General features: G+C 41.3%; 1 protein-coding gene across 3 annotated transcripts in view; it reads right to left on the reverse strand.

Moving 5' to 3' along the window:
* Window positions 1–23,417, reverse strand: part of PLAGL1 (PLAG1 like zinc finger 1) — a 48,235-nt gene that overhangs the window by 19,190 nt on the left and 5,628 nt on the right. Inside the window, exons 2-3 of one of the 3 annotated variants that reach the window (XM_035538498.2) lie at window positions 22,333–22,526; window positions 9,933–9,975 (exon numbers count right to left, since the gene is read on the reverse strand). In XM_035538498.2, coding sequence (XP_035394391.1) covers window positions 9,933–9,951 — 19 coding nt within the window. In that variant the 5' untranslated portion in view covers window positions 9,952–9,975; window positions 22,333–22,526. Of the gene's footprint in view, window positions 1–9,932; window positions 9,976–13,365; window positions 13,459–22,332; window positions 22,527–23,417 lie in introns of those variants that run through there. The other 2 variants (XM_035538499.2, XM_035538497.1) reach the window with 2 other exon arrangements.

The following is a 23,417-nucleotide window of genomic DNA, read 5'->3' on the forward strand; positions in this document are numbered from 1 at the left end:
GTTCCAAAATATTATTTATTTGGCAAAAATTCAAAGTACTCAATTAGCAAACAGTTAATCCCAAGTTATTTTCCCATTATTGTGGACCACTGCCACACATTTCCTCTGTAAAAAAAACTTTATGAAAGAAGCCTTACATGTCCTAAGTTTGATGTACAAAGTGCATTTACAAAGGAGCTGAAGCTCTTAACTGATAAATAATTCATCCAGTTTATGTTATAGTAAAGTAGATCTCCAGTTACAATTACCAGAACTATATAAGAATTTTATTAAAAACTTTACCTTCTGATATTTTGTCATGCTACATTTTCTACTGACTTCCAGTCTTTAGTTGTAATAACTGATCCCTAGTCCAGCATGAAAATAGGTGAACTTTTCTTCAATTTCTCTTTTTTGTATCCCTTCTACCTCATAAAAGAAAACCTTGCATTAGCAGACAGATGCAACTGATCAGCTATGCAAAAGAAAAAAAAAAAGAAAGGATTAGGAAACCACAGCTGGGGCTGACTTTGCAATCATAACCGCTCACCTGAGCAAAGACTGCAAACTTCAACATTCATACACATGTGAATTTGTATTATTTGGGAAATTCAGTGGAGGAGCAGTCCTGATCTCGTGCAGGGATGAGCAGCACTGCGAGCATGAGCGCCTATGCCTTTTTTAGGGCCCCCACTCCCCAGGGAAGGGAACGGTGGGTGGGTGGCTTGCAAACATCCCAGCAATCGTTCTTAACATTAAGCACATTTATAGTAACATGACCTCATTCTACTAAAATGTAAAACTTAAAAACCGAGTTACTATATTTGGAGATGGAAATAAAACAGAAACGTGCCTTACTGCCGCCCCACGCTTCTGGTCAGACTGGTAAGCCGTGCCTGCTCCCGGGCACCAGGACCAGCCCTGCAGGTGAGCCCAGGCCCTAGGCACCGACACATGTCGAAGTGACATGTTCCCTCCCATCGCCCCTGTCGTGGCCCTGTGCCCCCACCTGTGAACGAAGACGACTCGTATGGAGCGTACACCCTCCATGTGCTCCAACACCGGTAATCAGCCCAGGCGCCCACTCCTGCCTTACCCAGGTATGACCCTGTCCCACACGGCTGTTGTGATGAAAGGATGGCTTGAGAAAGGACCCAGAGGGGCTGAGCACCTCTCTGACTGTAAGGAAAACTTCCAGTGCAAAGTACACATGCATTTATTTTCCTGACAGACATGAGTCCAAGCACGTAAACTTTTCAGAACTCCAAAACTATTTGTTATACAAACACATAAATGATAACAGTGACCGTGATTCATTCTTAGTTCCTAAGAGGGAGTAACCGTGATGACAGTAGAGAACATCTGGGAGCAGTAAGGATTTCATCTGGTGACGATGCAGTACTACCACAGGCACGGTCAGGAAGAATTCCCCCAGCCTCCCATAAAAAGCCCTCCTCCCACTGACCCCTGATAGGCTTTCTACTGTCGTCCTTCCATCGAGCAAGTCTTAGGAGCAAAATAATTAAAGAAGATTCAAGGAGCACAGCTGGGCTGTGAAATTCAAAAAGGGACTGCACACAGCAGCTTCGGCAAGGTCTCATTAGGGCTGTGCAGCAGCAGGATACCTGTGCTCTGCTGTACATTACAAACTTCACACGGAGGGGAAATAGAAAGGTACCTTCATGGTTTGAACGCCTGAAAGGGCAGTGCCTTACAGGACTTTTCTGTAAACTTAGAGAAAAGAAAAAATAAACAGCAGGGAAAGCATGCTGGAGTGTTTATCAAGTTTAACTTCACTCTGCAGTCTGAACAACAAGTTTATCAAAGTTCTTGTTAGCTTCACTCATCTAAAAATGACTTCAGATCAAAGCATTGGTTGATTGAAAGCTAAGTTTAAAAAAAAAACAAACACTTTTTTCTGGTTAGTTTCAGGACTAAAATGTATGTGTCACATTTCTGGTACACCACATTGGTTTGGTTGCTATCAGAATCCATATATTTAATGTACAGTTCAAATGAAGTCACTTCCTGTAGTTTACATGTAATAGCTTCTAATCAGCATGAACAAAGAGACTTCTCTCGTTGCTGAAAGCTGAATACATTTCAAACAATCAAACTGAAAAATGCAGTTCGATTTTTGAGGTTTTTTTTTTCCCCTTCTCTCCTCCCCCCACTGGCTTGGCATAAAGTCATATAAAATTAGATCCAGAAACAGAGAAGGAGGTTAACAGCAAATTCACAGAAACAACTGCCATTTTTTTTTTTACAAGAAACAGCCTCAGCCAGTGCAGCGTGCTCCCACAGAATGCCAAGCAAAGGCTCCCTGCTGCAGTCCACCCATCTCCCCCGTATCAGCCAGCGGCAGCTGGTGCAGGCAGCGGCCCCTGGCTGCGCCACTTCCCCACTTTAGGTCTTTGCCAGCACCATCCAAACTGCGCTGCTTCAGTACTGCAGACAGCAGAAATAAAACCCCACCATCCACAGAAACGCAGGCAACCATCAAAAGAGTCGCAGCCAAACTGCTCGTAAGCACCCTGTGGCTCCTGGGGCACATTTTGGACCCCCTGCTCTATGCCCCTCGCAGCAGAGGTTTTACCACCCACAGCAGAAGTGGCTTTAATTGGTCTCAAGGTCTTTTCTTTGGGGGAGATTTTTGGCAGGCTGGTTGATTTATTTTAGTGTGAGATCATTTAGCAGATAATGCTAATGCTACTGTTGTAATTTAACAGAGACACCAGAAATTTTAGAAATGTTGTTCTAACAAAGAACAACAAAAAAGCATGCATGTCTTCTTGTGTGTATGTACGCATGTATAAATACACATGCACACAACCACACACACTGTATCAAGAGTGTGAATGTGGCCAACAACTTTATTCACGGCTGGTCAACACCACGGTTTCAGTTCTGATAAATGAAGTGTAGAGATTCTAATGACTAATGCCTCATATTAATCTGTTGAAGTATTTCCAACACTTGCAACACTCCCTTAAAAGGGAACCTTAGACTGGGTCTCTCTCTCCTTTATGTGGAAACACATTGTCGTGAAACTTTCCATTGAACTTGGTTGTTACTGGCCACCAAGTTCAGCTGTTGCCCGGAGGAGAATGACAGATGGCTTGGTCACAAAACCTGTCTCTCCCTGGGAGTAAGAATGAAGCAGGTAGACATACTCTGGAGAAGGAAATACGTGCTTGCTGTAGGACACAATGAAGAAGAGCGGCATGACAGAGAAGCTCTACTCGTCCTGCAGCTGGAGCACCTGGAGTCTTTAGGGGCAGTTTTAACTAAATGAAGCAAGGCACAGCTAGTGGGAATAAAATCACAGTGGGACCATGGGACCCAGTTCTTCAGGCAGAAGTCCTTATGCTCAGCTCTTCTGATGTGTGAGTAGCCACATTAGGAATAAAGGAAGTTGATGTGGAGAAGTGAAGACATGGACACTTAGGATGAGTTGTGGCATTGAGACCTTGGAGGGCCAAACCTGAAGAACACTCACTATCTGCACTACATTTAAGAGAAACTGAATGTGGATAAAACTAGGGAACCAGTTAATTTTCTCATTCCAAACCTCCTTTGGGCATTCTAGTTCATCCAAAAGAACAAAAACTTTAATTCTGCTTTGAGCTCATGAATCCCGAAGAATATTTAGAATACTGAAATACAGGTACCTTCTTTTAAAAGTTTTGTTTTCATAAATGAAGGGTCACTAACTGCTTAGCAGAACAGCTTTAGCCCTTCCTCTGCATAACTTGAATAACAGAGGACATAGCAAACAATTTCTGTTATGGCATGAAGTGCCTTAATTTTCTGATTTCCAGAATGCAGAGGACGCTTCAATCCCTGTTTTCCTGGGAATACAGTCAGTAGGAGACCCTTAACCCTAGCTTTTATGGTCCCATTAAATTATTTTCCTCTTTTAAGGCATGATGTGATTTCTTTAAAATGTATAGACATTGGGAAGCTCTGCTTCTGAACAAACACAAAACTATTTCTGTGAAGAGAACATTCACACATACAACTGTCGTATCTGTGTTTCTGTTTACTTGTTATCTTTTCCTGAGATCTAACACACACTTCTTTTTTCTACCCTGAAGATTTTCAATAAGAATCAAAGGATAATTATCTAATGTCTTGAGTGATACTGTACTAAAGAAATTACATCCATCTGAGCTTCTTTAATAGAATGATTAGGAAAGGATTAAAAAATAGCATCAATAGACTGGGCAGCAGTATAATATATTTTCCTTATGATAATTCTTCTCCTCAGGCATAAGGACAACCTTGAATCTACTTCTCTGAAATATAGAATTACATAGCACACAATTACAGTATTATTGGAGAATTACATTTAAAAGTTGCAAAAATTTGTGACTTTAGAAATGATTACAGATTTTTTTCTGCAGATGAAGCACTCTAAGCTCACATTACAATGTATCTCCATAAAGCCCTACTTATCCTCCTGTTGACAGTCATCTTAGTTTGTGATTAAATAAAACCCAAGCACTCTATCTACAGCTGTTTCTGATTAATTTCTATTTTCTTTAAACTACTTCCAAAAATCAAAAAATAAAAACAATAGTGTCTATTACTAGAATCTAAGAAGCAACCTTGCAAAGCAAAATTGCAAACAATTCATTTTTGTATTTTGCTAACTCAAAGAACAAGATCAACAGGTGTTAAAGGCATTATCTTTGGGGAAATGCACCATTCCTCAGATATGTATTCGTATAACCCTAACATTTAATATCCATATGTACTTGGAGCTGTACATGGTCACATACTCCACGATGTATTTAAGTATACCTTATTCTATTGGTTGGGCATAAATTACTCTATACGCCTTGTACTTCAACATTGCCAGTAGATCACAGAAATATTAATATTTCACAAATCCCTGAAGTTAGAAGAGGTGAAGATACAACTGTCTTGCCAAAACATCCTCATGCAGTTTCCTTCACACATCTGGCTAAACACTTTCCAGTCAATTATGTTAGGCATAAGTGATTCTTCCCTGCTTTATCACCCAATTAACCAAACACAAATGCTAACTTCAGTGTCATATGTGAATGTACTTTCTTTCACTTATACTCATGAAAAAAAGCTGTGATCAACTGAGCTTTCCAAGACTGTGATTCTTTTTTATTTACACCATTACAACTACCCAGAATCCAAAACCTTCACTGGCCAATATTTTTATAACATATCTAGATTATGTTATTCAACCAACCAACAAATGTCTCTCTTTTCTAACTTAAATTTTAGCTTTAAATCAGTTTTAGCTCTAAATTTTAGTGCCTTCCAATGCCTACCATCTATAAATACACTTACATGTGGTCCCCCCCCAAAAAAAGAAACATTTGTATAATAATTTCCATTAGGCAGCTCACAGATATAAATATCAGGCTGCTTGACATCAATGTTTTTACATCTTCTTCAAAATCGTAAATGAATCTGTTTTTTTGCTTTTTCCTCTGAAAATCTTGGAAATTTAAAAGCAGAACCCACATGCAAAAATGCTGATGGTTTACAGTTAAACTACATGTTTTCCTTTTCAGGATCACCAAGGATTCTAAAGAAAGCATGTTTGTATATGCAGCCTCGATGCTTCCAAGGAAAACAGATAAGTTATCTGCTGCAGAGAAGAGCAAAATGAGACAAAACTAGTAAGATTACTCGCTTAAAGTCACTTAAGGGAAAAATGCCAGACTGAGGAACACAAGCTACTGCAATAAAACACGAAAATTTCCAAGCACTCCCTCTGAAATTATGGGATTACCCAAAAGTTTTCACAGAACAGCACACACTGAGATGCTTTGAATCAGGTTTACAACACAAAAACAGCAATTCCTGCTGCCCTGCAAGAACAAGGCAGCGTGATAGCTAGTACTCCACCCGGAGCTTACCCACAAACGAAGAGATGACATTACTTAACTTTATTCCTGCAGTCAGAACTTGCCCACACCTGAATGTTGTAGCTACATGAGCTCAGAAACTTTCTTCTTCAGTCCCTGCAGAAACTAATATAGAAACTCTGGTGATCTGTTCTCCTGTTTTCAGTAGAAAATTTACATATGAATTACACACCAAATTCCTTTGGTCTGATAAACTGTTCTGGACTTGCATGAAGAAAAAACTGCTTCTTCACTACCATCCTCCTGTTGCTATTCTTCACTGTCTTTATGAAAAACCCACATCCCTAAAATCAGCAAACATAAAGGTAAATCCAGCTCTTGACTTTGAGTCGACGCACAGAAACAGAGGTTTGGAAATATGCACTTACACTTCACGGGATTTTAGGTTCCCAGATTTTCTGCCAGACAGGGCCACTGGTTACTCAGCTGCTGTGTGCATAAGTGTTAACACAGTGATTTGTACTGGTCAAGAAATCATCTGATGCAATTCAGTTGATTCTCAGAGACATAAAGCTCTGTATATAATAGCCTACATAAAAGACTGATGTTAAGGACCCGACTGCAAGACTCAAATACCAAGTAATTTCCTATTACTTTTCATACTCATTAATCACTGTTAATTAAAGAATAAGTGAACATAACACAAAGGCCAAAAACAGCACAAGAGTCACTAAGGTGTTTCCCATGACACAACACAATGCAAACACTGTTTTTGCACTCAAGAATACAAATGCAAACATTTCATAATCATACTACGCGGAGGAATTCAAAACAGCCCTTACCTTAGTTTAAATTGCACTTTTAGTAGAAAGTCACACTATTCTAGTAGAAGGTGGCAGGAAACATGCCATCTTCCTTCAGCAGAGTTTTCCAAATGCCCCTGCGTTCAGCTAAGTCTAGCTCTGCTCTGTTTTGTTTTCACAAGAGGACCCATTCAGCACCATGTGCTCCTTTTCAGCTGTCAATAAACAGAGGCAGTGAATTCCCCAGAGCTTCACAAAGCTGGTTAGGCATAGCCATTCATTTCTCCAGGAAAACAGGGCATTGATTTCAGCAAATTCCCAGGGAGCAGCGACAACAAAGGGATCAAAGACCCACCTCCTTTCCTGCATGGCTCTCAGAGAAGCAGCGACAGGTTTCCTGAAGACAGGGCTGGAGCCCCAGCGACCACCGCATGCTCCATTCACACTCATCGCCTTCCTACACTCCCGGGACAGCCCCAGCGCCAACCGTGACAAACCCCTACATTCAGGCGGCATAATGTACTGCACGCTAGTTCATCCAAGGATAAAAAGAAAAACAAGCTCCAAGGGAAGTCCGCTACTTCCCTGACTGGTCGAGCCTCAATAGCTGCCAGACATTTTATAAACTCCCCTCTCCTTTTTACCCCTAGCTTCTCCATCTGAAACTGAGAAACATTCCCTATCTCCAATTTGTCGTGATGAAACTTCATTGGGATGCTGGCTTTTCTGGATTATTTCCACGGGCTTGAAGAGGTAGCTACTGGAATTTCAGGCTTGGCCACAGCAGCCCTTGCATCGTGTAGCTATGACATTTTCTATGTGTAATTTGCCCCCACCTGCAGCGTTTTTTTTCTCTAGGAATCTAAGGGGGGGGGGTTGTTCTGGTTTTGTATTAGATTTTGTATTTTGATAGATTTTGTATTTGTATTTATACATGTAGTCCTCATTAATGTGATCTGGAACAAGATTTCTAGTCCTAGAATTTGACCTTGTACCGAACCAAGTATTAGTGACAGACTGTGGTTAAGTTTAAGGACTGGGTGTTAAGGCTACATGTCTACTGCTACCAGCAGAGACTGCTTTCTGGTGCTGAGACCACCTGGCACATGGTCCACATGTCTAAACACCCCTCTCTGCCTTCTCTTTCCCCCATAAACAGATTAGTTACATCCAAATTCCTTACATGGAACAGAGCCTGGCAGACGTTATCCCCAAAACACACCTTGGTGTTGCATCTTACCATAATTACTACGCTCATGGCCTGACTCTGTGCTACCTATTTACATAAAAGCAGGCATAAAGATCTAGAGTCAATTCACATCTGTACATATGTCCTACATTACTCTTCAGCATTCTCCTGTGTACTGACATCTTTGCAAGGCACTACCTGGCTGTCACAAACCCCACATGCGTATGTTTTTCCACCCGCTGGAAGCTGGAAAGTCCCCTGAGCACTGCTACTGCCTGGATGCTATTCACACACCTCTGAGTGAGACAAATGTCTGTCCTACTAGCATGACCGAGTGTCACAGGACCCGGCACAGCACAAGCTGTATGACAGTGAGGAGACTGGGGGCAGGCTACAATAAATTGGTAGGGACAACTGATCATTGCACACAAGATAGGTGAGGACATAAAGTAACATTGAAGTGCAGAGTAATAGAAAGACCTAAGTTGGAAGAGATCTCTGGAGATCAACTAGTCCTCCCTCCTAGTGAAAGCAAGGGACTTAGATTAGAACCACCCAGGGCCCTGTCAAGCCACATCGTGAATATTTCCAGCATGGGAAACTCAACTATTTCTCTGGGCAGTCTATTCTAATATTTAGTTAACACCATGGTAAAGATTTTTTTTCTTATATCCAGAGACAATGTATATATACCCCGAAGCAACTTGTGGCTGTTGCCCCGTCCCACCACGGTGCATTCTCGTGGACAGAGTGCTTCCCCCTTCTTCTCCATAACCATTGTTTTTATACTGGAGACATGATCAGTTCCCCCAAGCCTTCACTTCTCCAGGCTGAGCAAAACCAACTCCTTCAGCCTCTCCTCACATGCTAGGTTCCTCAAGCCACTGATCATTAGGGAAAGCATGAGAGCAGTGCTGACACTGAGCTGAAGATGAAAAAAAAAAGAAATTGCTAGAGCATAAATTAGCTGAAATGAATGAACTAGCTTATATGACCAAGCAGAGTTGAGGCATCTTAAGCAAATCTGACCAGGACTACTGCACAAGTCACCCTACCCTCTCTCCTGTCTTTAACATTATACTCCTGCTGTTTGCCTGTTGTATATAACACAGTCAGGCATATTACTTTCCTTATCCACCTTTTTTCGAGCTCTCTCTGTATCTAATAGAACCTAAGTACAATCCAGAATTGCCAGTTGGCAAACACAGGTTGAAAAATTCACTTTCTCAAATAACTTGATCTTGAACTCTATACATCGCCTCCACAAACAGGTGCTATCTGCCAGTCAGCCACTGATGCTTTTATGTTTATTAATTGATTACAATTGATTGCAGTTATTGACAAAAATATATTTTTTTTCCTTGTTCCTTCTTAGGAAGGATTGAAGACTGATAAAATGGGTTCCCCAAATTCCCCTCTCTTATACTGTACAGCACGCAGTTGGGCAACCCTTGGAGGCAATGATTAAAAAATGGCAGCTGAGCACTGGAGAGACTCCAAAAGGAAGTATTTAGATAGAGCAATAAGCGCAGAAAACGTGCTTAATGCTGCAGATAGGCTGGAGTGAGAGTGCAAGTATCAAGGAGACACAAGAAGTAGATTTTGCAGTAGTTATGACAGCAAAGTGTAAGAATATGCCACTTGCACAGTCTTTACTGTATGAAAAGAAGGATGGGTAATAGTGATGAGGAGTGAGATTTGGATGTGACATGGATAATGATGCCCTGGAAACACAAGAGTTAAATTCACAAAGTGATTAAAACCTCCCAAGCATATCACTTGGTAGTAATCCCAGATGGTATTTGTGCCAATGATAGATAAAACATTTTAAATAGAATTGTGATTTTTAAAGCCTCAATGAATCAGTCTGTTCTTATACAGGGGACAGATTTTTACAATTTTACTCGTATTAAGTCATGCCTTACTCCAAGAATAATCCCATTGATTATGATGGTAATACTGTTCCACAGATGTCTCAGAACAAACGCATATGTAAAAGCAGACTTCATACTTAAGATAAAAGACATCAACCATGAGCACATCTGGGAATTTGATACAAACATATGGTACAAAAAAATCACTGCGGGATGAGAGAAATGTACTTACATAGCAGGTCTGTGGACATGTTTACAGCTCAGGCAAAGGAAACCTATATAAAATAAATGAAAAAGAAAGATCAGTTTTCTGAACTAGTGTCATTCATATTTAAATCTCATGCTAGTTATCATACCCATAGTTTTTTGGTTCTTTAGGAAATGTGGCGAACATATCTAGGGAAATCTAGCAAGGAATAATTTGAGGAGGAAAAGAGTAAATTCATCTATTATTAACTCCAGAACAAATGAGTCCACTTCATTTCACAATGTGAATTGACAACATTAAAGTAATGCATAGTAATTAAGTCAGAGCAATTCACTACATCCCACTTCCTCATTGATATTTATTATAAAAGCAGAATTTTCAGTTGCTGCATATTTTACCCCACTGCATGCCATTTTATGTTTAAGCCTGCTATTTCTGGTATTCATCTTAAGAGTCCTCACAGCAGCAAAGTCAAAGGGAGTATTAACTACACATAGGATAAGGCATTTTGTTTGCACTCTTGGAAGACTTCTGTAGACTTCCAGCTTCCTGCTGAACTCTGTTCATCTTGTTCCCTCCTCATTCATCTACTGGTTTTTTGCCTGAAATTTTACTATAAGCACAGAGTTTACTGTAAGTGCAGAGTCTGGTTTTCTGTAGCTGTCTGCAGTCTCTAACACTGTGGGATCTCAATGCGTTGATAAGGCTGCTTGGAGCAACAGAAATAATAAAGCAAGTAATAATAATAATAGTTGTACAAGTAACACTAAAAATTTCATCAGCATATGCCATTTTGCCTTGTCCTGCACAAACCTTGAAAATTTCAGGCAGGGACTGAAGGTGTATGTACGTGATTTAGGGTGAAAATTTGACCCTGGTGAAGACAATGGTATTTTGTTGCTGACTGGAATTGGCCAAAGACTGATGAGAATACGCCAAGAAAGAAGCCATGACTTTGCCAGGTTGCCCACCAGCAGGGTGAGGAAGCTGTGATCCAGCTATCTGCTGCCATTTAGGAGCACACTGTGGTTACATTTTCAAGCTTGAGAAGATAAAGAAGACAGTTCTGGTGATCCACTGTAAGCATGTAAGTTGCCACCTCAGCTGGAGGACATAGTGTTTGCCCCTGGATACACGAGCAGCCACGTTGAGCTTCCCTCGCCCTCACCAATGATGTACGTATGGATCATCAATACTGAGCAACATAATTAGTATGCTGATGACATTATCAAATTAACAATTGGTAAACATACATATCCTCATCTGTAAGTGTTCACAGACCCCATCCCAAACCATCACACACTTAAAGCTAGTAAATCAGACTTGCTGTTTTACCATGTCTCTCACCACAACATAACCCACCATGGATTTAAATTGTCAATCCTCGCATAAAGGGCGATACATAAAGAAAATACATTTTATATATGCTCCACACTGGAATTTGGAAGAGTTCTGACTTTGAAATATGAACAGCTGCCTAGTCTTCGCTTCCCACATGCTTAAACATGTATTTCAAGCCTATGCTGTCTTCACCAAATAGATGACAAGTACATACTTTGCATTTTAAAGGGGTGGGTGTGAAGGGTAGTTGATGGATATACTGTAGTCTATATTCTTGAAAATTCAGATTTTCAACACAAAACCAAAAAGATTCCTCCCACCTTTGGGCAGCATACATTCCCTAACATCAAGGGGATAAAGCCGACAGGGAGCAGATCATCAGAGAACTTCAGCAGGGAAGACATTACAAGGAAAGATGCTTTAGTTGCTCATACACAAGCATCCAGTGCCCTTTGAGATGTGCTAGGATACCTGAAGTACCCACATGAGGCTGACAGATATAATACTGGTTACACGGGAAAATGAGTCCCTCCTGGGCCAGGAGCTAGAAGCCAGGCAGGATTACCCAGGGCAGCTCAGACAGCACTCACTGGAAGCTTATGTTTAAGCAAATGAATCAAGTCTTACAGTATTGCTGTTTCTCTTTTTACGGGATGCCAGGTTGAGAACAGCCAGGCTGCTAGTGCATCATTTCTGAGATCAAGCAGACCGAGGACAAGGCATGAAACAGAAGTGCCTGCACATCAACTTCTCTTCTGTAACCTCTGTCTTCTGCCAAAACAGCTGTCTCCAGTGAACACAAAGATCAGTACAAACTTGCTTTTGTCTCAGACTAGGACTGTGTACAGACACGAGAAAGAAGCAGTAAAGGGGCCTGAATTCTCAAAGGACATGTATAAGTCCTCCTTTCCAGATGAAAACAGTCATGCTGAGAGCAGGGTTTCTATTCCTGATTTCCACCAACCAGAAAATACTTTAATTCTCAAAACAAAACAATAAAAAACCCCTATTCTTGCAGTTGGATTCCACTCTGGCTGAGAGTGAGGCCCTTGTCTGTGGTATTACTTTCCATGAATTTAGGTCTTGCAGAAGGAACAGTGGACTTTAATGGCATCCATATGTGACTGTACACATGCCAACCTTTCTCATCCCCAAACACAGCAGACTACATGTTACTACTGTCAAAGCAGTGCCATCAACTAATAAAGAATTCATTCCCCCACTGAATCACGAGGCAAAATGATTTAATTTTGCTGGCATTCCTTTTGCAGGGCAATCACCTAGTAAACCATCACAAAACAAGAAGCTATGCCCTTTCATGCAGTGTGAGTCAGTAGTTTACCTTCATCCTCCCACATCTGGTCTGCCAGAAGTCCCTTCTCAGGTAAAAGTCCACCCTCAATCCATCCTCTCCCTGCCCCTCACATACTTGCCGCCCAGCTATACTCTAGTGACTTTGTGGCCTACAAACATCCCAATTAAGGTTTGGTTGAATTATATTGTGGTGTCACTTGGTGGCTGTGGAGGGGGGCATGGAGAAGGAGTACACACACTCCCTGGGACAGAAGGTCATTCCTCACATCACACCGAGGCAGTCACAGGTCTGAATGACATCAAAGTCGTTGGGTCAGAGCAGCATCCTCTATTTACCACCACCGCAGTTGCCATAGGTATGGCTTCTACCAGAGCAGAGCCCATGGCACACCACATACACTACTGAGTAGTATAGGGACGGAGCAACACTGCATGGCAGCACGTATTCTGGAGGGCAGGGAGGAGAGGTCAAGGTCTGAGCTGGCTAGACCATCCACAGCAGCACACAAAACCACATCACTCTCTGAGCTGGATAAAGAGCAACACAGTGCAAAGCAACACAAACATGCGAGGCACTTCTGATAACCTCCTGCAGGGGTGGGGGCAGCTACAGTAAGTGTGAGGAGGCTCTCTGTTCACCCATTACTTAGAACCAGCTACTAAACCACAGCACAAAAATGGTATTGCCCGGCTTCACTCTTCCATCCCTTTTGCCCATGCTTCTCCTGGAATCTGCCAGGAAGGAATCAGTCCGTGACACTGCCATCCACCTGCTGCCCCTCTTGGTATTAGAGTTGCTTACCAGGACAGGCAGGTCACCTTGTTCTCTGCTCCTAACAGTCCTCATAGGATGTGTCCAAAGGTATGACACTGCTGCAGAAGATTCAGCCCAGGCAATGAGGGTACTACGAAGAAGATAACCATAAATCACCAAAGCGTGTTTCTCCATAGGCCCTGAAAGCCTGAGCAACTTCCTCTGTTTTCCTCTATATGACCCTCTGGTGAACAAGCGTTAACAGCAGCAACCCCGTAGTGCCCAAGTCCCGCACTTGGGGAGGGCACAGAGACCACAGACCAAGAGCAAACACCTCCTGAGGGCATCCCAGTCCCAGCAACACAAACCACTTGCAGGGCAGTAGAGCAGTGAGTGCACCAGCACAAGGAGCTGCTCCTCTTCCAGCAGTCGGTCACGTTATCTCTGCTGGTGCAAGGATAAGCACAGTATTTGCAGAGGCAAGGGAGTGTAAGCAGAACTAAAAGCTCCTTCATAAGCTGCACCAGCCCTTCCCTGCAGTTACACTCGACACAGATCCAGAACCTCCTGTCCTTCTAGCCGCAGAAAACAGCCACCATAATCCTGCTCCTGCTTCAAGGCCAGTCCTCTGGTGCACGAGGGCACCTCTTGCACGCTGTATATGCCCCTTGTCCCAGGGGGCTGCAACGCATGCAGAATGGCACATACACAACCATGGCAGCCACTTCTGCTGGGCCAGCTGGGCACAGTGCCTGGTGGTTTCTGGCCACACTGGCTACTCGTCAATCTAAACTTAGGTGGTTGGCCTCTGGCCACCTTGGCCTCAGTTTGACATTCCTGTTGGCCAGTCTTCTGTGGTTTTACTCCTTGTACGCCACATTGGCCTTTACATGAAGTGTTGCAGGTATATCAGCCAAACTTACTATGATGCCCACACAACCAAAAGTTGACTGTGGTTGCCCTTAAATACTGTCTTTTTTCATCAGTGGATGGGCAGAGGAGGAGGAGGAACAGAGTTGGAAATGTTTCCCATACCTGGAAACTGCAGCCATGAGAATTAATTTGAGGCAAAGCATTCTGAGGTTCTCGAGGGCTTTCATGTGTTAGGAAATTGGCTTATGAATTTAAGATAAGTAGGACTTGATGGTATGATAGATGGTTAGCAATGTTTACAGAGAGCAAAGCACAGACTACAAGCACACTGGATGAGGAAAAGTTCAATGCCTTGTGGTGCTGAACATGGGTTATGCACTGGTAAGAGGAACTGAAGATGCATTTGGTTCTGCCTACTGAGGAGAAGGACATGTCGCAGCATACGTTGGTATATGAGACAGGCAGGATTTCAGGTTTTGTTTTTCTTAGGTGTTCTACTATTGCCAAAAATTTACAGAATATGCATGGTGTATTTCGCAAGTCACTGCAGTGGGCACACTGCAAGCATGTGTGACTTGGTGTGGGTGTACACTGTGGCAGTGGGAGAGCCCTGGGATGTCCAGGGTCCCCACTGGGAAAAGAACATCCGTTACCCTGCTTGCTCTGGTACAGAGGATGCAGGAGAAATGAAATCAGCCGGCCAGTCTCCACGTATGGTCCATGAGGCCCTGCGTGAGGATCAGGGCCCCTGCTGCACCAGAGGGAAGGTGAGTTCCACAAGAAAACGGACAGCAAGGGAAACTAGCCCCCACAGGACCTATGGCGCTGTTCATGACACGGATAAGACATATGTGAGGGCTGCCTACAGCGGCCTTGAAAACTACCTTGCATGCCAGTGGTTGAGCATTGAGAGCTCAACTCAGCAAGAAGGGCAACAAAAGGTCCACTTTAGTCCTTCTGTGCCTGGAAAATGTGATGATGGCACCTGGCTAAGGTTTCTGAATGTAGTTCTCACTCGAAGTCTTCACTAGAGATGACAAACTCCACTGCAAGGCGGGCCAGGAAACTGCTCTGACTGACAGGAGCCTTTGCAACATCTGCAGCATAAGACTAGAGCTCGATGTTCGAGACTGCTGTCCTGCATGCAATGCCACGGCACTGTCACGTGGGCTCGTGTTAGGGCTCTACCTAGGACCTGACTCTCTTTCAGAAAATGTACACCTGCCTTCCCTGGCATCATGGTCCAGAAAGTCGGAGGAAAAGCAGGCATAGACAAGGAAATAGATAAGTATCAGCAACAGGAAAAGCTTTCACATTAACACGCTTATGCTGTGGGTGATATTCATATGTCTGCACCGTGATGCCATCTGCAGATGGCAGGAGAACATGCTGTCTGCAGAAGAAACCCATGTCATGCAGAGACAAAGACCTATATGATACTTTTTGAATTCTGAATCCACTGCGATTAGAAGTATGGCTGTTCTGAACTAGTCAGCATCTACTACAGAATACAACACCCCAGCCCCCACCCCCTGAGCCCTCAGAGGTCATTACAGAGCTCCTTACATTGCTCTTGGCACAACAGTTTGCCTCAAAAACCAATGCCAATTGCCAGTGCAGGCACAGCCTTTCTGACGATTTGACATTACATGGCTCATAAACGCACCTCAGTGCTGTGCTGCACGCCAGAGAGATGTGTTAGTTCATCAGTCCCTGGAAGACTCTTTTCCTGATGCTGTGAAGCCACCTCTCCACCCTCTTCATAGAGATGTAAAGGGGACGCTGCTATATTTCAGATACTCTGAAGAATGTGCTGTACAACCCGTTTATAGATTCACAACAGCCCCACGTAAAAATAGATGGCTTGTAACTGTCCAAGTACCTTTCATGACATTTTAACTGAGTAGAGGTAAAATGCAAGTAAAAGCATTTTCTTTCAAGACATTTAAGCTAAGTAGCGCGGTTGCAGATGTCTTTAAAATACACAAGCAAAGACGTGACAGGAAAACCACACTTAACCTACTTACACCAAGATTAAATCAGGAAGGACTCTTTCTTCCCCCCTGACAGAAACTGTTTGCCAGGGCTTCACTTTCAGCATACCTTATGCCTCGGGTTGCATCCATTAGAAGAAAGCACACCTTTTGGTGACAACGCATCTACTGCACCGCATTAGAATCCCATTAGTGCTCCCTACTTGTTCTTTTTTGGCTGTCGCTAGCTCTCATGCTGGGCATTTCTGCTGACATAGTTTCTCTTCTCTTGAATTCATGAACAGGAAGGAAAATCACAGTGATACAGAAATGATTTAAGTATTAACAGGGGAGGAAATAATACAAAGGGCCAAAATCTCCATTCAGAGAAACCTACATAGACTTTCAGAAGTTAGTATTAGTCCCACGTGTGCATCCAAAATCAGGATTTGGCACATGATGATTACAACTCACCAAACACATCCCACAGTAAAATGTTGTGCATTTCGTACCTACTACATATGGAGTCCTTTTCGTAAAATTACATAATCTTTTCAAATCATGGAATTATTTTTATAATTAGAAAACAGTACAGCTATTTTACCATTATAATATTTTTTTCTTTATTACATGGTATTCTGCATCTTTCCCTGATTAAGAAAAGAACTCGAACATAGTAACACACAAACACTTGTGTCCCAGCTCTAGAAATCTGGCTCATGGATATTGCAGAAGTTCTTCATATGGAAGTTTTATTTGTGAATGTAAAAAATAAAGAAAATCAGGAGTTACATATGGAACGTTTCTCTTTTACAAAGGACTAAGAGGACTAAGCAGAGGTACAAGAATGGTGAGCAAAATCCTAAGGAAGACAGTGAGTGGAGAATAAGTAATGCACTCAAGGATACCGTTTCTCTAATGTGTTTACTGAGAATACTTTGTATACCTTCTTCATATCCTTTTAATCCATGTATGCACACACACACATACATACATGCAAATATATAAACTAGGCCTGCTGCTGAAGGATACTTTATAGCATCTCTGGAAGCAACCCAGTGCAATGTCAATTTCCAGTGACTTCAAGAGATCAGGCAATGAGACATCCTATTGACTTCAATAATTTTCAGATCAGTTGGCTTTTATTTTGCCAGACTTACACTGTGTGTTAAACTTGAACAGCATACCTAAAAAAGTCCTGTCTTTACATTCCTTGCACCAACCAATCAATAATCTAACCTGCTTATGATCATCTCAACATGTAGCATTATCAAATATGGTCCATATATAAACCTAACCTATTCAAGTCTACCTTCAGTTTAGAAGAAATCGCAATATGCATTAAAAGCAAATCTACTTTATATTCTGTCTTAATCCTAGAAACACAAAGATCAAAAATTCCCATGTCTTGTTCCTTAGGAAGCTTTCCCTGTTCTGAAATACGGCACTCTCTCTCATTATCATTTTCCTAACGTTGTACCACTTGATGTTGGTCTACGCTGGTCAGCAAAAGACCTATGGCAGACAATGCAGCAAGTATAGGTCTTTGCCTATCTCCAGTGCACTGCTGACAGAGGAAACACTATGAAATAGTATTTTTAAAAAAGATAGTAACAAAAGGTAGCCCAAATCTTAGGGAATGATACCAAATAGTATCTCACACCACTCTTCCATACTGAGGGCTTCTGTGTTGTTTGGCTTTGCAAAGCACTCAGCTCTTTGACTGTGATCCAGCAAAGCATTTCTGCATTTCCCATGTCTTACCACCACTGGCTTACAGGGAACTATTTGTACATGTGAAGACAAACCTACACTTCTGTGTTTTGCTGGGTCAAGTCCTAGGCACCAATCATCTTTCTGGATGCTTGTTTTGTTCTGAGAATCAGTTAAAAAAGAGCTAAAAAAAAATAATCTTAAAAGTGTGAGTTTTAAAAAGCCTCAAGACCCAGGAACATTCCTAAAATAATTTGCATTCCACAGCAGAGGGCAGAAACATTTCCATTTCAATGAGTCTGTGGAGAGGATTCTGGTCTACTAACTGAAACTCAGGACTGAGCTGGCACAAAACAAACACAAAACCCACTTGTATGAAGTCATGTGAAAAAGCACTTTTCCTGTGAGACATTCTTTCTCAACACACTGGCTAAGCTATTCTCATCATTTTAGACTCAAATTCCAATCTTCCCTTTAGGAACAGGCACTCGCTTTTGGCCAGGAAAGCCACTGACAGTTGGGCAGATTGATAGAGAGATTTTCCCTTCCTTGTCTGCATTCTCTTTATGCAGCCTACCACAAAAAGTCAACAAGCCTCCTGGAGCTTAAAAAAGGTTTTACGAAAGTCTTGGCTTTAACACTATCTCCTTTCATAAACTCACTACAAGTAAAACATATTTGAAGCTGCCAGCTTTCCAAAAATGATGAATGAAACCTACAGCAGGCCAACGAGTTAGCGGGCCCACACGATTCCACTTACAGCCATAATCGCACCTGTGACCAGAACGGGGGTAAATGTATTTAGTAAGTACTCGAGCAACAGAAGTAAAATTCAGGAAATCTTTAAAATAGATTTATCATCTGGAAGCCAATATTTTACCTTGCACATCTTGCTTAGATTATGGTAATTTAAAATCTCCCAGCTTCAGATACTCATAAACTTTGCACGTACCTACATCATCCAGATGTGTCCTATACCACTGTATTTCAGTGTAGCATTGCTGCTAAATTATGTAAATACTCATATACAAATTATTTGATCAAATATCACTTTCAGAGTCTTGCTCTTCCTCTTAAACAGCTTTAAATTTCAATCCTGGGAAACTATCATTTAATTCAATTATTAAATCTAGTTTACGGAACTGGAGTCATTACATTAAATCATCAGGGCCTAATACTCAAGGAGTGATATCTCTCTTTTATTTTTTCCTCATAAAGAGTACGTTCATTTTAGGGGTTCCATTTTCATAGTATGCTTGCGATGCCTGTAGTGCACAACCCTACACCCTAAAGAAATCCAAATCCTCCAAATATTGCAGATATACTTCACTAATGAAAGCTGCACTGGTTCCCAAAAGTTCTTTATCTGTTTCTTTCATTTTTCATTTGATTCAGGAACCATATGATGGTTCCTAAAATCAGCAAGTTGCGGCTCACAGATTACTGCTAAATAAATGTAGATATGGGCACAAATTCACTACAATGAATCACCATTCCTATCCAGCATAATAACCTATATCAGAGGTACAGGAGAGAGAAAAAGCTGGTCCCCACTGTCAGCTACTGATCTGTTGAACCTCTTGTTTTCCCAGACTGACAGCTTGTAGCACAGAGTTATAATTAGACCTCTTCCTTTCAGAGGTCTGGACTGGAAGCCTTCTTAGTAACTGTATGGTACACAAACCCCCTTGGGTCCTGTGCCACTCCTTGCACGTTACTCAAACAAGAAGCCAAAAAAAAATAATGTGGCATTAAATGCACAGTGTTTGCGCTTGTTAAAAAATTTAGCCTTGTAATTTCATCCTGCAATGTAGTCCTCATCTTTTCTCTGGCAAAACTGAAAGTTAAATGAAAGGAGGCTGGCTCCTGCCTAAGCAAGCTTCTTTTTTTCAGTGCTGGAGAATGCAAGAGGAATTAGGAAATCAGAATAACAAGGCCAACGCTGAAGAGTCCTGTGGAGGCTGGTAAAGGATGAGTTCTCAGCCACTGTCTCCACAGAATGAAGAAAACACTTAAAAATAAGTGACCATTAACTCCCATATCCATACTAAATTAGTTACATGAAATTTGGTGCATCGTCGAGGAATGCTAAGTACAGGAATACATCATTTCTTCTGTTAAAAGTTGCCCTGATGTAGAAAAGCTTGTAATGATAATCTAGAAAAAATCCTGTGATCTCCAGCCTTTCATTGAAAGTTCACCAAGAGGTCATTTGTCCTTATTTCTTCACTCGGCTGCATGACCTCTTCAACTTTGACATCTGAAACATTCATTCAGCATGGTTCAGTGAGTTAATGAAAACCCAAATCCACTCAGACATTTGACATCTGCACCCCAAGTTACCAAAAGGTCATTTTAGCAATTTATAAAATTTATATGAACATATTCTGTGAGGTGTCCATAGGGGATGTAAGGTCTGCAGGTGGAAGAACTTTGGGCTACCTAAGAGCGTCCGCTCTCCAATACTCAGATGGTTTTGAAGTGTACTATACTTGTTGTACCGGTCTTCAACTCCACTAAAATGCTTATAAAACAAAAACACAAAACAAACAAAACCAAAACAAACAAAAAAACCCTACACCACAGGATTTCTAGTATTTGGTCACTGATGATAAACAAACCAGATTCTCATGGGGGGAATCTTTATGATGTCAATGCTCTGCAGGCACAAACTGAAGGCAGAGTTCACATTTTTCTCAAAGATAACGCTTTATGTTGTAAACTCCACAGATTCAACTTTTAAAGACCATCCTTGTTGAAATAAAAGATTGAAAAATGACTATTTATTGCAATTGAAGATTCTGAAACCGAAATATGTTATTAGACTTGTAACAGCAACACTAGCACCCAAATAGGTCCACAACATTTTTTGCTAACAGACTGGAATTTAGAAAAAGCCATGGTCAGGTTATAACTTTAAAAATTAAATTGGTTGATTAATAAAACAATCAGTGCAAACCATAGACCATAAAGAAAATTCAGAAACTTATATAGCCCAAAGAATTAATGAATTTCACAAGAAAAAAAAATTATCCTCCTAATATTTTTACAGATTAAAATAAATAAATAAATGAATGAATGCTGCATTGTTTTCAAATATCTTGTGAACTGTTCTACTGATTTGCATACAAAATATTTAAAATGACTTAATTTTTATACTGTTTTAAATTAGTTTAGGGAGTCAATAGTCATTTTTGTAATGTCGTATTTTAAAATTCCTTAAAATTTTAATAAATTTTATTTTAAACGGTAATAAAAGATGTTATGAAAACCTTAGTAAAAGTTTGACAAATTTCCTTTAATAAAAACTAAGACCCCAAACCCCTTCTCAACTAAGTCACTTTGATGACTTCTTACATACTTGCACGCACTCTGTAACTCAGAATTTCATCTTTGTCAGGGGTCCAGAACCTAAAATTTGCTTTTCACAGATGCCTGTGAAAAACAGTCATCCGTATTGGTGCTGAGGCACGTAAAGACTACAGTGTTCTGAGATGTAGGCTTTAATGTTGACAAATCACTGAAGCTCTAAGCTCAACTTCAGGAGAAAAATCAGTTACAGTCTTCTAGTTTCTCATAGAATAAGATAAATCATTTTACTCTGCTATTTATCCTTCTTTTCTTCTTTGTCTATGTTTGACCAGGGCAGCCTCTCTTCATTTTAGTCAATAAATGCATTGAAACTAGACAACATTTTTCTTAATCAAAAAGCTCCGCATATCTTAGCAGATGCGGTGAAAAATCTGTAGAGCAAGCTCATGAATTAAAAAGGGAGATGATTCTCTCTATCACTCATGCTCAGAATATTTTAGAGAAGAACAGCATGGAAATGCACACAGGTCAAGTAAAGATGATTTCCAAGCGTGAAAATTATTCTTGTCACTGGCAGCTGTTGTGCGAGAAGTAATAAGGCCCAGAAGCCTTGCTGGGCATGAACAGTGATAAGAATATCATTAAGATCCATCTGCAACCTCCAAAATACTGAAAATTCCTCTGCAAGCTTTTGTTCTAAGCAAAAGTTAAAATCCAAAGCAACAAGTTTCCAAAACAGGACACTGTGAATGTCACTATAGCAGTAAAAAACTTTTCACCATCATCCCTACTCCTACCCCTGGTGAGCAGAGAATACTTTTTAGAGGTACAGAATTTCAAGATCTACAGATTTTAGAGTAAACCTGTGCTAGCTTTGCCTGCTTATTTACTTGCTTTGTGAGGAAAGCAGCGTTAGGTTTATAAAAACAAATGAGTCATGTACCAGTCAGAATATTTCCAGTAAAGCTTATTTTTGTCTGAACGTGCTCAGATACTGAAACTAAAACGTTTTACAGAAACGTATCGGTTTCACTGACTGTGATGAAGCAGTGCTATTGGCTGTGTTACGTTTTGCTGAAATTCTTAGTTTCACCCTCCTTCATTGGGGGATACAACAGCCCCCACCAAGTGTGGAAATCCTCACCTGGCACTGTTTTTCTTAATGTCGTCAGCACCCACCCTGAGGGCTGTGAGAGAACAGCGATCCCTTTTCAGTGCTTGGCACCATCAGAACGAGGAAGGACCATTTTGGCTGCCAGGTCTACAAGAAGCAAGTGATGCATTCACCCTGGATACATCGTGTACTAGTTGTGAAACTTCTCCTCCACGGAAAGGGTTCTGAAAGAATGAGGAGGAGCGGTTTTATTCTGCTGCATTTGGATTCATTCTGGCCAGCAACCCAAGGCTTTTCTTGGATGAGCACTGAGCATACAAAAAGGTAGTGTTTCAAAAGGCAAATCACCTGCCTCTGTTTCATTGCGAGAGGTATTAAGTCACCTATTTAATTAGTAGCGGTGATCAACGATATACCTAAGAGGAGCTGAAGCAGAAAAGAGTTATGGTGGATCTTAGCTCCTTGACTTAATTGCTTTAAAACATCAGTAGTATTGGAAAGGGTTTAATGCATTCTGCTTACTCAACGATGCAGGTGAGCCATGACTCTCACTAACACGGAAGAAAAAAAATCAAAGGCCAGAAAGCATCCTGGGCTGCATGTGTAGAGCTTGTCACTTTCTAGAACATTGAAAAGGCTGCCGGAGACCTCTCCAGACAGAAAGCTGAGCTGGTTCCTAAGACTAACTGAAAACTAAATTCAAGTATAACTTCTTACACTGAAAAAAGCAGATCTGTTTCTTTCTGCTCCTCTAAGAGTTTCTCTTTTGATTCTTCAGTCCAACTTCAGTTATGTTTTTAGTAACTGCTTTCTTTCAGCTAATACTTCCTGGTATTTCATTATCTTTCCTTTGCCTCTTGCCTACTGTCGTTTTCCAAACCTTTGTTTGTCATCACTCTTTCCCCTCCTTTCACATCCACCTTGACTCTCTGTCCCCAGACTCAGCACACCACAAACACAGAGATGGCTCTGGAGGTGATTCTACCTGGCACAGAAGGAACAGCCACCTCTACGGGGACCAGGCAAACTTTGAACTAGCTTAGCTACGTTTTTAACATGTACTTCACTGGTCCCTCAAGTGTTTATTATCGTAGGGTAATATAACACTTAAATAC

The sequence above is a fragment of the Cygnus atratus genome, chromosome 3, assembly GCF_013377495.2.
Source record: "Cygnus atratus isolate AKBS03 ecotype Queensland, Australia chromosome 3, CAtr_DNAZoo_HiC_assembly, whole genome shotgun sequence".
Classification (NCBI taxonomy): Eukaryota; Metazoa; Chordata; class Aves; order Anseriformes; family Anatidae; genus Cygnus; species Cygnus atratus.